The sequence below is a fragment of the Coregonus lavaretus genome (assembly GCF_964263955.1).
Source record: "Coregonus lavaretus genome assembly, chromosome: 22".
Classification (NCBI taxonomy): Eukaryota; Metazoa; Chordata; class Actinopteri; order Salmoniformes; family Salmonidae; genus Coregonus; species Coregonus lavaretus.
Window position 1 is genome coordinate 5,828,575 of NC_140009.1, and position 13,808 is coordinate 5,842,382.

At 44.0% G+C, this 13,808-nt stretch overlaps 1 protein-coding gene across 1 annotated transcript in view; it reads right to left on the reverse strand.

Annotated features, from left to right (window-relative positions):
• Positions 1-1,761: 1,761 nt before the first annotated feature.
• Positions 1,762-13,808, reverse strand: part of LOC311149473 (monocarboxylate transporter 5-like) — a gene marked incomplete at both ends in the record, with an annotated part of 35,211 nt that continues 23,164 nt past the window's right edge. The window contains 2 exons of the mRNA XM_084186668.1: positions 1,762-1,979; positions 11,088-11,181. Coding sequence (XP_084042794.1) covers positions 1,762-1,979; positions 11,088-11,181 — 312 coding nt within the window. The remainder of the gene's footprint in view (positions 1,980-11,087; positions 11,182-13,808) is intronic.

A 13,808-nucleotide genomic window follows, 5' to 3' on the forward strand; every position in this document is an offset into this window, starting at 1 on the left:
TAGGGATTGGACTGTTGAGGACTGGGGTAAAGTCATTTTCTCTGATGAATCCCCTTTCAGATTGTTTGGGGCATCCTCAAGAGGCGGGTAGACAAAACAAAAACCCACAAATTCTGACAAACTCCAAGCATTGATTATGCAAGAATGGGCTGCCATTATTCAGTATGCGGCCCAGAAGTTAATTGACAGCATGCCAGGGCGGATTGCAGAGGTCTTGAAAAAGAAGGGTCAACACTGCAAATATTGACTCTTTGCATAAACTTAATGTAATTGTCAATAAAAGCCTTTGACACTTATGGAATGCTTGTAATTATACTTCAGTATACCATAGTAACATCTGACAAAAAATATCTAAAAACACTGAAGCAGCAAACTTTGTGAAGACCAATACTTGTGTCATTCTCAAAACGTTTGACCACGACTGTATTGACTCAGGGAATTGAATACTTATCTAATCCAGATATATTAGTGTTTTATTTTTCATAATTTTTTTCCACTTTCACATTTTGAGCATTGTGTGTAGATCGTTGACAAAAAAAGGACAATTAAATCAATTTTAATTCCACTTTGTAACAACAAAATGTGTAAAAAGTCAAGGGGTGTGAATACTTTCTGAAGGCACTGTATATACCATAAATATGGTACATAATCTATATGGTATATAACCCATACTATATACAACATGATCTCAAAATGCCACAAAGTGCATGTTTCTGTGAACAGGTATAACTATATAGGTATAAAAAAGACAGCTGTTGAACAAGGCTGCATGCCAAAAACCACCCTATGTTCCCTATATAGTGCACTACTTTTGACCAGCCCCCCTATGGGAGCCCTATGGGCCCTGGTCTAAAGTAGTGCACTATATAGGGAACATAGGGTGCTATTTAGAACGTTGTACCACATTGGTGTACCGTTTCTGATTTAACAGGAAATGTGATTGTAGAGACAACGGGGTGGTTGTTGCGTTGTTCAATTCCTCCTCATACCGAACGGTGTTCCAGCCACGTTAGTCAACACTACAATGAGATTTGTGTAGCAGGTGTCAGGCGATGCCATGAGACCATGAGAGATAACATTTGTGACCAGAAGCAGAATAAGTGTACATTTGTCTTATATCCAAAAAGTTACAAAACAGGATTATCCGTCTGCCGCCTCTCTTTATGGACTGAAGGAAAAGTCTTCGTTATATATACAACCATTATTAGGATATTACAGTAACATTGCTGTGGTCATAATAATTTATTCTCAGTCAGTCAGTCAGTTGGGTATTCATTGGCTTTCTCCTCAGACAGTCAGTCAGTCAGACAGTCAGACAGTCAATCAGTTGGGTATTCCTTGGTAACTGGCACAGTTGGCACATGGAGGTCCATGCTTGTTTTAAGGAGGCAGAGAGAAAGGGGAAGCAGACAACTCTGCCCTCCCTCTACACAGTTCTGTGTGGCTCAGTTAGTAAGAGCAATGTCAAGGTCGCAGGTTCGATTCCCGCTGGGATCACAAATCCCCAAAATGTCTGTACTCACTTCACTGTAAGTCTAAATGGCATATATTAGGATCAGGAAGCCAATCCTCCCCTCCCTCCGTCTACATAACCTTGATTCCAGGCTTGATGAAGGAGACTTGGGGAGTATGGTAATATCCCAGCTAGCCCAAAACGTTCTAAGGACCGTAGTGGTTGTTAAGGCATGGTGATTGCCCTATGGTTATTTTGCGTACAAACTTCCAAGGAACCAAATGTGCTAGCTGGGGTGAAGCTACCCTCTAGACGACGCCGTTGTCGTTGCTGTTCTTCGGGCCAGGAAGCTCAGGCTCAGGGCAGAAGCAGCCGTTGGACTTCCAGCCGGCGTCTGCGTTCTTGTTTTTGCTCTGCCACCTCCTTGCCACGGGCTCCAGGAAGAGAGAGACAGAGGACAGCAGGTAACACACCCCCGCCAGGTAGAAGGAGCAGTCGTAGGTCTGGGTGTAGTCATACAGGAAACCTGGAGGATGGAAGACAGAGGAAACGCACAGGGGAGACGTCATTCAATGAAAAGAGAGAAACGGACATCCACATTAAAATGACAGAAGACACCACCGCGAAGGAAGGAAGCAACAGACACATAGATATAGAATGACTTCTCAATATACAGCACACAGCCTGCTCCTCAATATACAGCAGCCTGCTCCTCAATATACAGCAGCCTGCTCCTCAATATACAGCAGCCTGCTCCTCAATCTACAACAGCCTGCTCCTCAATATACAGCAGCCTGCTCCTCAATATACAACAGCCTGCTCCTCATTTTAGATTCTATTTTTATGAACACACGTTAATAACGTCAGCAATACCAGAGAGGAACTGGCATCCCCCGACACCACACATTATAATGACAGAAGACACCACAGCAAAGGGAGACCGTTAGTAACGTCGTTCAATAACAGCAGACTTCTCACGCGGCTATAGATGTCAAGAGTTAACTGCACTCTTTTAATCATAAGGTCAACTGAACAATACATCGGGGGGGGCGTAAGCATAACATCTTGCGTACATACTAACAGACAACATTATATAGCTATGAGCATTTTCTGGTTTAGAACTGAAATACAATCTGCACGAGGCTACTCTAAAATTAAGGCCCCAAGACATATTTCAAAAGTGGTGATCATTTCTGAATGGAATGGAAGGAGTCATTGTACAGTATGTCGTGAATAAGTAAGCTCTATTTCTGTTTTTTTTTTTCTGTTAGATCTCAGTTCATCATCATGGCTCTTTAGGTCACCAGCCTGAAGGGAACAGAAGGGCTGGCCAGCCCAGTCACCAGCCTGAAGGGAACAGAAGGGCTGGCTAGCCCAGTCACCAGCCTGAAGGGAACAGAAGGGCTGGCCATCCCAGTCACCAGCCTGAAGGGAACAGAAGGGCTGGCCATCCCAGTCACCAGCCTGAAGGGAACAGAAGGGCTGGCCAGCCCAGTCACCAGCCTGAAGGGAACAGAAGGGCTGGCCAGCCCAGTCACCAGCCTGAAGGGAACAGAAGGGCTGGTCAGCCCAGTCACCAGCCTGAAGGGAAGATGCCAGCCCAGTCCAGTAGGAATTGGATAGCTAACACACAGCCTGTATAGCTGGTCGTGGGAAGTGTGTGTGTGTGTGTGTGTGTGTGTGTGTGTGTGTGTGTGTGTGTGTGTGTGTGTCAGGTCATTTATAGCTGGGGGGAGGAGGAGGGGGGAGGAAAGTATAGCTTGCTGTTCGTGGGGAGAGGTGGGGATGTGTGTGTGTGTGTGTGTGTGTGTGTTGGGGTCATGGTGGACTGCGGTGAATAGAGTTCATCCTGCAGGACTAGCGGCACGAATGGCAAACACAGCAGCACGCTATTTCCGGACCCCAATGACCCTGGAATGCAGATCCCCTCTCAGACCCTGGAATGCAGATCCCCTCTCAGCTCTTAGACCCTCCCACTCCTCCCCCAAACGATCGTGTCATCGTAGTTCTTATGAGTTTTTTTTTATTCCTTTAATGTTTTATTCTATTTTCTATTACTATATATATTATTATCAGTGCATTGTGGGAAAGAGCTCTGAAGGTAAGAATTTCACTGTACTGTTTTACACCTGTTGTATCCTGTGGCGAATAAACGTTGAAGGGTACCTCTCCTACGGAAGTCAAAAGTCACCAGTAAAGGGGAATGCAGTGTTATTTTTCAGGGGGGACCTGATCCCAGATCAGCATTCCTATCCTACGACTCTGAATACTGGCCCTTTTTAAGATTACATGGACAGGGGGGGACCTGATCCCAGATCAGCAGTCCTACTCCACGACTCTGAATACTGGCCCTTTTTAAGATGACATGGACAGGGGGGACCTGATCCCAGATCAGCAGTCCTACTCCACGACTCTGAATACTGGCCCTTTTTAAGATTACATGGACAGGGGGGACCTGATCCCAGATCAGCAGTCCTACTCAGAGATGAATACAGGCCCTAGGATGTAAACATGACCTTTTATACAGTGCCTTCGGAAAGTATTCAGACCCCTTGACTTTTTCCACATTTTGTTACGTTACAGCCTTTTTCTAAAATGGATTAAATAAATACACATCCTCAGCAATCTATACACAATACCCCATAATGACAAAGCGAAAACAGTTTTTTCAAAATTTTAGCAACTGCATGAAACATTTAAAACAGAAATACCTTATTTTTATAAGTATTCAGAACCTTTGCTATGAAACTCGAAATTGAGCGCAGGTGCATCCTGTTTCCATTGATCTTCCTTGAGATGTTTCTACAACTTGATTGGAGTCCACCTGTGGTAAATTCAACTGATTGGACATGATTTGGAAAGGCACACACCTGTCTATATAAGGTCCCACAGTTGACAGTGTATGCCAGAGCAAAAACCAAGCCATGAGGTCGAAGGAATTGTCCGTAGAGCTCCGAGACAGGATTGTATCGAGGCACAGATCTGGAGAAGGGTACCAAAAAATGTCTGCAGCATTGAAGGTCCCCAAGAACACAGTGGCCTCTATCATTCTCAAATAGAAGTAGTTTGGAACCACCAACGCTCTTCCTAGAGCTGGCCGCCCGGCCAAACTGAGCAATCGGGGGAGAAGGGCCTTGGTCAGGGAGGTGAGCAAGAACCCGATGGTCACTCTGACAGAGCTCTAGAGTTCCTCTGTGGAGATGGGAGAAACTTCCAGAAAGACAACCATCTCTGCAGCACTCCACCAATCAGGTCTTTATGGTAGAGTGGCCAGACGGAAGCCACTCCTCAGTAAAAGGCACATGACAGCCCACTTGGAGTTTGCCAAAAGGCACCTAAAGACTCTTAGACCATGAGAAACAAGATGCTCTTGTCTGATTAAACCAAGATTGAACTCTTTGGCTTGAATGCCAAGCGTAACATCTGGAGGAAACCTGGCACCATCCCCACAGTGAAGCATGGTGGTGGCAGCATCATGCTGTGTGGATGTCGCCGACACCGACGTCTCACTTCCAGACAAGCTAAACACCTTCTTTGCCCGCTTTGAGGATAACACAGTGCCACCGACGGGGCCCACTAACAAGAACTGTGGCCTCTCCTTCTCTGTGGCCGACGTGATTAAGACATTTAAGCATGTTAACTCCCGCAAGGCTGCTGGCCCAGACGGCATCCCTAGCCGCGTCCTCAGAGCATGCACAGACCAGCTGGCTGGTGTGTTTACGGACATATTCAATCTCTCCCTTTCCCAGTCTGCTGTTCCCACATGCTTCAAGGTGGCCACCATTGTTCCTGTACCCAAGAAAGCAAAGGTAACTGAACTAAATGACTATCGCCCCGTAGCACTCACATCTGTCATCATGAAGTGCTTTGAGAGACTAGTCAAGGATCATATCACCTCTACCTTACCTGTCACCCTAGACCCACTTCAATTTGCTTACCACCCCAATAGACCACAGACGATGCAATCGCCATCACACTGCACACTGCCCTATCCCATCTGGACAAGAGGAATACCTATGTAAGAATGCTGTTCATTGACTATAGCTCAGCATTCAACACCATAGTACCCTCCAAGCTCATCATTAAGCTCGGGGCCCTGGGTCTGAACCCCGCCCTGTGCAACTGGGTCCTGGACTTCCTGACGGGCCGCCCCCAGGTGGTGAAGGTAGGAAACAACATCTCCACTTCGCTGATCCTCAACACTGGGGCCCCACAACGGTGCGTGCTCAGCCCCCTCCTGTACTCCCTGTTCACCCATGACTGCGTGGCCAAGCACGCCTCCAACTCAATCATCAAGTTTGCAGACAACACAACAGTAGTAGGCTTGATAACCAACAATGATAAGACCACCTACAGGGAGGAGGTGAGGGCTCTGGGAGTGTGGTGCCAGGAAAATAACCTCTCACTCAACGTCAACAAAACAAAGGAGATGATCGTGGACTTCAGGAAACAGCAGAGGGTGCACCCCCCTATCCACATCGACGGAACCGCAGTGGAGAAGGTGGAAAGCTTCAAGTTCCTTGGCGTACACATCACTGACAAACTGAAATGGTCCACCCACGCAGACAGTGTGGTGAAGAATGCGCAACAGAGCCTCTTCAATCTAAGGAGGCTGAAGAAATTTGGCTTGGCACCTAAAACCCTCACAAACCTTTACAGATGCACAATTGAGAGCATCCTGTCAGGCTGTATCACCGCCTGGTAAAAGACCACGACTCCAACACCATCATTAAGTTTGCCGACGACACAACAGTGGTAGGCCTGATCACCGACAGGGAGGAGGTCAGAGATCTGGCCGTGTGGTGCCAGGACAACAACCTCTCCCTCAACGTGACCAAGACAAAGGAGATGATTGTGGACTACAGGAAAAAAAAGAGGACTGAGCACGCCCCCATTCTCATCGACGGGGCTGTAGTGGAACAGGTTGAGAGCTTCAACCTGTCCAAACACACCAAGACAGTCGTGAAGAGGGCACGACAAAGCCTATTCCCCCTCAGGAGACTAAAAAGATTTGGCATGGGTCCTCAGATCCTCAAAAAATTCTACAGCTGCACCATCGAGAGCATCCTGACTGGTTGCATCACCGCCTGCTATGGCAACTGCTTGGCCTCTGACCGCAAGGCACTACAGAGGGTAGTGCGTACGACCCAGTACATCACTGGGGCCAAGCTCCCTGCCATCCAGGACCTCTATACCAGGCGGAGTCAGAGGAAGGCCCTCAAAATTGTCAAAGACTCCAGCCACACTAGTCATAGACTGTTCTCTCTGCTACCGCACGGCAAGCGGTACCGGAGTGCCAAGTCTAGGTCCAAAAGACTTCTCAACAGCTTCTACCCCCAAGCCATAAGACTCCTGAACAGCTAATCATGGCTACCCGGACTATTTGCACTGCCCCCCCACCCCATCCTTTTTACGCTGCTGCTACTCTGTTAAGTAAGTATTTATGCATAGTCACTTTAACTCTACCCACATGTACATATTACCTCAACTACCTCAACTAGCCGGTGCCCCCGCACATTGACTCTGCAACGGTACCCCCCTGTATATATAGCCTCCCTACTGTCACTTTATTTTACTGTATATATAGCCTCCCTACTGTCACTTTATTTTACTTCTGCTCTTTTTTTCTCAACACTTTTTTGTTGTTGTTTTATTCTTACTTTTTTGTTTAAAATAAATGCACTGTTGGTTAAGGGCTGTAAGTAAGCATTTCACTGTAATGTCTGCACCTGTTGTATTCGGCGCATGTGACCAATAACATTTGATTTGATTTGATTTGATTTGGTACAGCAACTGCACCGCCCGCAACCGCAGGGCTCTCCAGAGGGTGGTGCGGTCTGCCGAACGCATTACCGGGGGCAAACTTCCCGCCCTCCAAGACACCTACAGCACCCGATGTCACAGGAAGGCCAAAAAGATAATCAAGGACATCAACCACCCGAGCCACTGCCTGTTCACCCCGCTATCATCCAGAAGGCGAGGTCAGTACAAGTGCATCAAAGCTGGGACCGAGAGAATGAAAAACAGCTTCTATTTCAAGGCCATCAGACTGTTAAATAGCCATCACTAGCACATTAGAGGATGCTGCTGCCTATTGAAATCACTGGCCACTTTAAGAAATGGAACACTAGTCACTTAAATAATGTTTACATATCTTGCACTACTCATCTCATATGTATATACTGTATTCTATTCTATAATATTCTACTGTATCTTAGTCCATAACAGGTGTGCCTTGTTAAAAGTTAATTTGTGGAATTTCTTTCCTTCTTAATGCGTTTGAGCCAATCAGTTGTGTTGTAACAAGGTAGGGGTGGTATACATATTAAGAACTGCTCAAATTAGCAAAGAGAAACGACAGTCCATCATTACTTTAAGACATGAAGGTCAGTCAATGCGGAAAATGTCAAGAACTTTGAAAGTTTCTTCAAGTGCAGTCGCAAAAACCATCAAGCGCTAAGATGAAACTTTCTCTCATGAGGACTGCCACAGGAATGGAAGACCCAGAGTTACCTCTGCTGCAGAGGATAAGTTCATTAGAGTTACCAGCCTCAGAAATTGCAGCCCAAGTAAAAGACACATCTCAACATCAACTGTTCAGAGGAGACTGTGTGAATCAGGCCTTCATGGTTGAATTGCTGCAAAGAAACCACTACTAAAGCACACCAATCAGAAGAAGAGACTTGCTTTGGCTAAGAAACATGAGCAATGGATATTAGACCATTGACCAAGAAGGAGAGTGATGGAGTGCTGCATCAGATGACCTCCACAATCACCTGACCTCAACCCAATTGAGATGGTTTGGGAGGAGTTGGACTGCAGAGTGAAGGGAAAGCAGCCAACAAGTGCTCAGCATATGTGGAACTCCTTCAAGACTGATGGAAAAGCATTCCTCATGAAGCTGGTTGAGAGAATGCCAAGAGTGTGCAAAGCTGTCATCAAGGCAAAGGGTGGCTACTTTGAAGAATCTAAAATCTAAAATATATTTTGATTTGTTTAACACGTTTTTGGTTACTACATGATTCCATATGCGTTATTTCATAGTTTTGATGTCTTCTCTATTATTCTACAATGTAGAAAATAGTAGAAATTGAGAAAATATCTTGAATGAGTAGGTATGTCCAAACTTCTGACTGGTAGTGTATATACAGTGGGGAGAACAAGTATTTGATACACTGCCGATTTTGCAGGTTTTCCTACTTACAAAGCATGTAGAGGTCTGTAATTTTTATCATAGGTACACTTCAACTGTGAGAGAAAAAATCCAGAAAATCACATTGTATGATTTTTAAATAATTAATTTGCATTTTATTGCATGACATAAGTATTTGATCACCTACCAACCAGTAAGAATTCCGGCTCTCACAGACCTGTTAGTTTTTCTTTAAGAAGCCCTCCTGTTCTCCACTCATTACCTGTATTAACTGCACCTGTTTGAACTCGTTACCTGTATAAAAGACACCTGTCCACACACTCAATCAAACAGACTCCAACCTCTCCACAATGGCCAAGACCAGAGAGCTGTGTAAGGACATCAGGGATAAAATTGTAGACCTGCACAAGGCTGGGATGGGCTACAGGACAATAGGCAAGCAGCTTGGTGAGAAGGCAACAACTGTTGGCCGCAATTATTAGAAAATGGAAGAAGTTCAAGATGACGGTCAATCACCCTCGGTCTGGGGCTCCATGCAAGATCTCACCTCGTGGGGCATCAATGATCATGAGGAAGGTGAGGGATCAGCCCAGAACTACACGGCAGGACCTGGTCAATGACCTGAAGAGAGCTGGGACCACAGTCTCAAAGAAAACCATTAGTAACACACTACGCCGTCATGGATTAAAATCCTGCAGCGCACGCAAAGTCCCCCTGCTCAAGCCAGCGCATGTCCAGGCCCGTCTGAAGTTTGCCAATGACCATCTGGATGATCCAGAGGAGGAATGGGAGAAGATAATGTGGTCTGATGAGACAAAAATATAGCTTTTTGGTCTAAACTCCACTCGCCGTGTTTGGAGGAAGAAGAAGGAGTACAACCCCAAGAACACCATCCCAACCGTGAAGCATGGAGGTGGAAACATCATTATTTGGGGATGCTTTTCTGCAAAGGGGACAGGACGACTGCACCGTATTGAGGGGAGGATGGATGGGGCCATGTATCGCAAGATCTTGGCCAACAGCCTCCTTCCCTCAGTAAGAGCATTGAAGATGGGTCGTGGCTGGGTCTTCCAGCATGACAACGACCCGAAACACACAGCCAGGGCAACTAAGGAGTGGCTCCGTAAGAAGCATCTCAAGGTCCTGGAGTGGCCTAGCCAGTCTCCAGACCTGAACCCAATAGAACATTTTGGAGGGAGCTGAAAGTTCGTATTGCCCAGCGACAGCCCTGAAACCTGAAGGATCTGGAGAAGGTCTGTATGGAGGAGTGGGCCAAAATCCCTGCTGCAGTGTGTGCAAACCTGGCCAAGACCTACAGGAAACGTATGATCTCTGTAATTGCAAACAAAGGTTTCTGTACCAAATATTAAGTTCTGCTTTTCTGATGTATCAAATACTTATGTCATGCAATAAAATGCAAATTAATTACTTAAAAATCATACAATGTGATTTTCTGGACACAGTTGAAGTGTACCTATGATAAAAATTACAGACCTCTACATGCTTTGTAAGTAGGAAAACCTGCAAAATCGGCAGTGTATCAAATACTTGTTCTCCCCACTGTATATAATGAAAATATACCACGGCTGTCAGCCAATCAGCATTCAGAGCTCGAACCACCCAGTTTATAATATAGTATTTTTTCATGTGGGAGGGGCTGATGAAATGAACACAACATTGTTTTTCTAAGGCTTAGCTTGCGTAGAAGGACTGATGAAATGTGAGCCCTTCACTGCTTTGCATTTCTGTCAATCATCCCCCAAACGGCTAATTATAAGTTGATTTTCACCTGTCTGTTTCTGTTTTCGAAACATGAACACACGTTAGCTAATCTCCTCAAACTTCACCAGTTAGTTAAGAACAGCTGTGGTCACACACACACACACACAACCGATGACTCACTCATTTGTGATTGTGTGCATGCATGCTTCTTCTAGGTCCAAAAGGCTTATTAACAGCTTCTACCCCCAAGCCATAAGACTCCTGAACAGCTAATCATGGCTACCCAGACTATTTGCATTGCCACCCCACCCCAACCCCCTCTTTTACTCTGCTGCTACTCTGTTAATTATTTATGCATAGTCACTTTAACTCTACCCACATGTACATATTACCTCAACTACCTCGACTAACCGGTGCCCCCGCACATTGACTCTGTACCGGTACCCCCCCTGTATATAGCCTCCCTACTGTTATTTTATTTTACTGCTGCTCTTTAATTATTTGCTATTTTTTATTTATAAATTTTTTACTTAACACTTCTTTTTTCTTATTTTCTTAAAACGGCATTGTTGGTTAAGGGCTTGTAAGTAAGCATTTCACTGTAAGGTCTACACCTGTTGTATTCGGCGCATGTGTCAAATACAACTTGATTTGATTTGATTTCTCATTTGATTTGATTTTTTGATTTTGATTTCAAGTTTTTATTGTCACATGCAGAAGTACAGTGAAATGCCTTTCTTGTGTGTCACACTCCCTCACCTGCGAGAGGAGGTCCTGTCAGACAGCCGAGGCCTACGAAGAACATAGAGAATCCCATGGAGTTGTTGAGTTTTTCTTGCCCTACCAGGTCCACCTGTGGAGGGAATGAACAAAGAAACATTACACACCAGTCCAACTAACTAGTCTTTGTTACTAAACTCTCTGAGTAGGATCACAACCCAGGTACAGTACAGCGCTTTCAGAAAGTATTCACAACCCCCTTGAAATCGTCCACATTTTGTTGTGTTACAGCCTGAATTAAAAATTGATTCAATTGAAATTGTGACTGGCCTAGACAGAATACCCCATAATGTCAAAGTGGAATTATGTTTGTAGACATTTTTACAAATTAATTAAAAATAAATTGAGTCAATAAGTATTTAAATAAAGTAATAAATAAATAAAGTATAAAGTAATAATAAAGTAATAAATAAAGTAATAAAATATTCAACCCTGTACTGTTTCTTCTGTATCCAGTGACAAATAAACATAGATGATATTTGATATAGTGATATAGTGTGTGTTTACCACAGACGGTAATGTGAAGAACAACATGACCTGCACCAAAGTCAGATTAGGATATAGGCCAAGTGTATTTTTACCTGGAGTTTTGTCCTTATTGTAGGCTACTACTTTTACCACTTTTAGTCTTGAAATCTTTGGTTGTTTACTAAACTACTCACTCTGTTTAGCACATAGAGATGGGTGGGGCTAAGGCTTAAGAGGGTGTGAACGATGCTGAATGGGTGTAGACAAAGAAGAGCTCTCCAGTAGGTGTACCAAAAACATTGAAAATACAATTTTCTCAAAAGTGGGGTTACAAGTTTATCAACTTCAAAGCAGAATTACTTTTCCATTGTTACTCAACTGCTGTGTATGATATACCATTTTCTAGCTCGGAGTCTCTACTTTTATCCAATGTCAAAAACAGCATTTCAAATTATTTTGCTACATAAGACCGAATCGAGGCGGTCGGTCACAAATGTTATAGTGAAAACCTTTGGATAATACAATTTCACATTCACACACAAACACATACAGTACCAGTCAAAAGCTTGGACACACCTGCTCATTCAAGGGTTTTTCTTTATTGTTACTATTTTCTACATTGTAGAATAATAGTGAAGACATCAAAACTATGAAATAACACATATGGAATCAAGTAGTAACCAAAAAAGTGTTAAACAAATCAAAATATATTTGAGATTTGAGATTTTTCAAAGTAGTCACCTTTTGCCTTGATGACAGCTTTGCACACTCTTGGCATTCTCTCAACCAGTTTCATGAAGAAGGCCTTTCCAACAGTCTTGAAGGAGTTCACACATATGCTGAGCATTTGTTGGCTGCTTTTCCTTCACTCTGCGGTCCAACTCATCCCAAACCATCTCAATTGGGTTGAGCTTGGGTGATTGTGGAGGCCAGGTCATCTGATGCAGCACTCCATCACTCTCCTTATTGGTCAAATAGCCCTTACAAAGCCTGGATGTGTGTTTTGGGTCATTGTCCTGTTGAAAAACAAATGGTAGTCCCACTAAGCGCAAACCAGATGGGATGGCGTATCGCTGCAGAATGCTGTGGTAGCCATGCTGGTTAAGTGTGCCTCAAATTCTATATGAATCACAGACAGTGTCACCAGAAAAGCACCATCACACCTCCTCCTATATGCTTCACGGTGGGAACCACACATGCGGAGTTCATCCGTTCACCTACTCTACGTCTCACAAAGACACGGCGGTTGGAACCAAAAATCTCAAATTTGGACTCATCAGACCAAAGGACAGATTTCCACCGGTCTAATGTCCATTGCTCGTGCTTCTTGGCCCAAGCAAGTTTCTTCTTATTATTGGTGTCCTTTAGTAGTGGTTTCTTTGCAGCAATTCGACCAAGAAGGCCTGATTCACGCGGTCTCCTCTGAACAGTTGATGTTGAGATGTGTCTGTTACTCTGTGAAGCATTTGGGCTGCAATTTCTGAGGCTGGTAACTCTAATGAACTTATCCTCTGCAGCAGAGGTAACTCTGGGTCTTCCTTTCCTGTGGCGGTCCTCATGAGAGCCAGTTTTATCTTAGCGCTTGATGGTTTTTGCGACTGCACATGAAGAAACTTTCAAAGTCCTTGACATTTTCTGGATTGACTGACCTTCATGAGTTAAAGTAATGATTGACTGTCGTTTCTGTTTGCTTATTTGAGCTGTTCTTGCCATAATATGGATTTGGTCTTTTACCAAATAGGGCAATCTTCTGTATATCACCCCTACCTTGTCACAACACAACTGATTGGCTCAAACGCATTAAGAAGGAAAGAAATTCCACAAATTAACTTTTAAGAAGGCACCCCTGTTAATTGAAATGCATTCCAGGTGACTACCTCATGAAGCTGGTTGAGAGAATGCCAAGAGTGTGCAAAGCTGTCATCAAGGCAAAGGGTGGCTACTTTGAAGAATCTCAAATACAAAATATATTTTGATTTGTTTAACACTTTTTTTGGTTACTAAATGATTCCATATGTGTTACTTCATAGTTTGATGTCTTCACTATTATTCTACAATGTAGAAAATAGTAAAAATTAAGAAAAACCCTTGAATGAGTAGGTGTGTCCAAACTTTGTACTGGTACTGTGCCTTCGGAAAGTATTCAGACCCCTTGACTTTTTCCACATTTTGTTATGTTACAGCCTTATTCTAAAACATATTAAATTGTTTTTAAATTTTGAATACATTTGC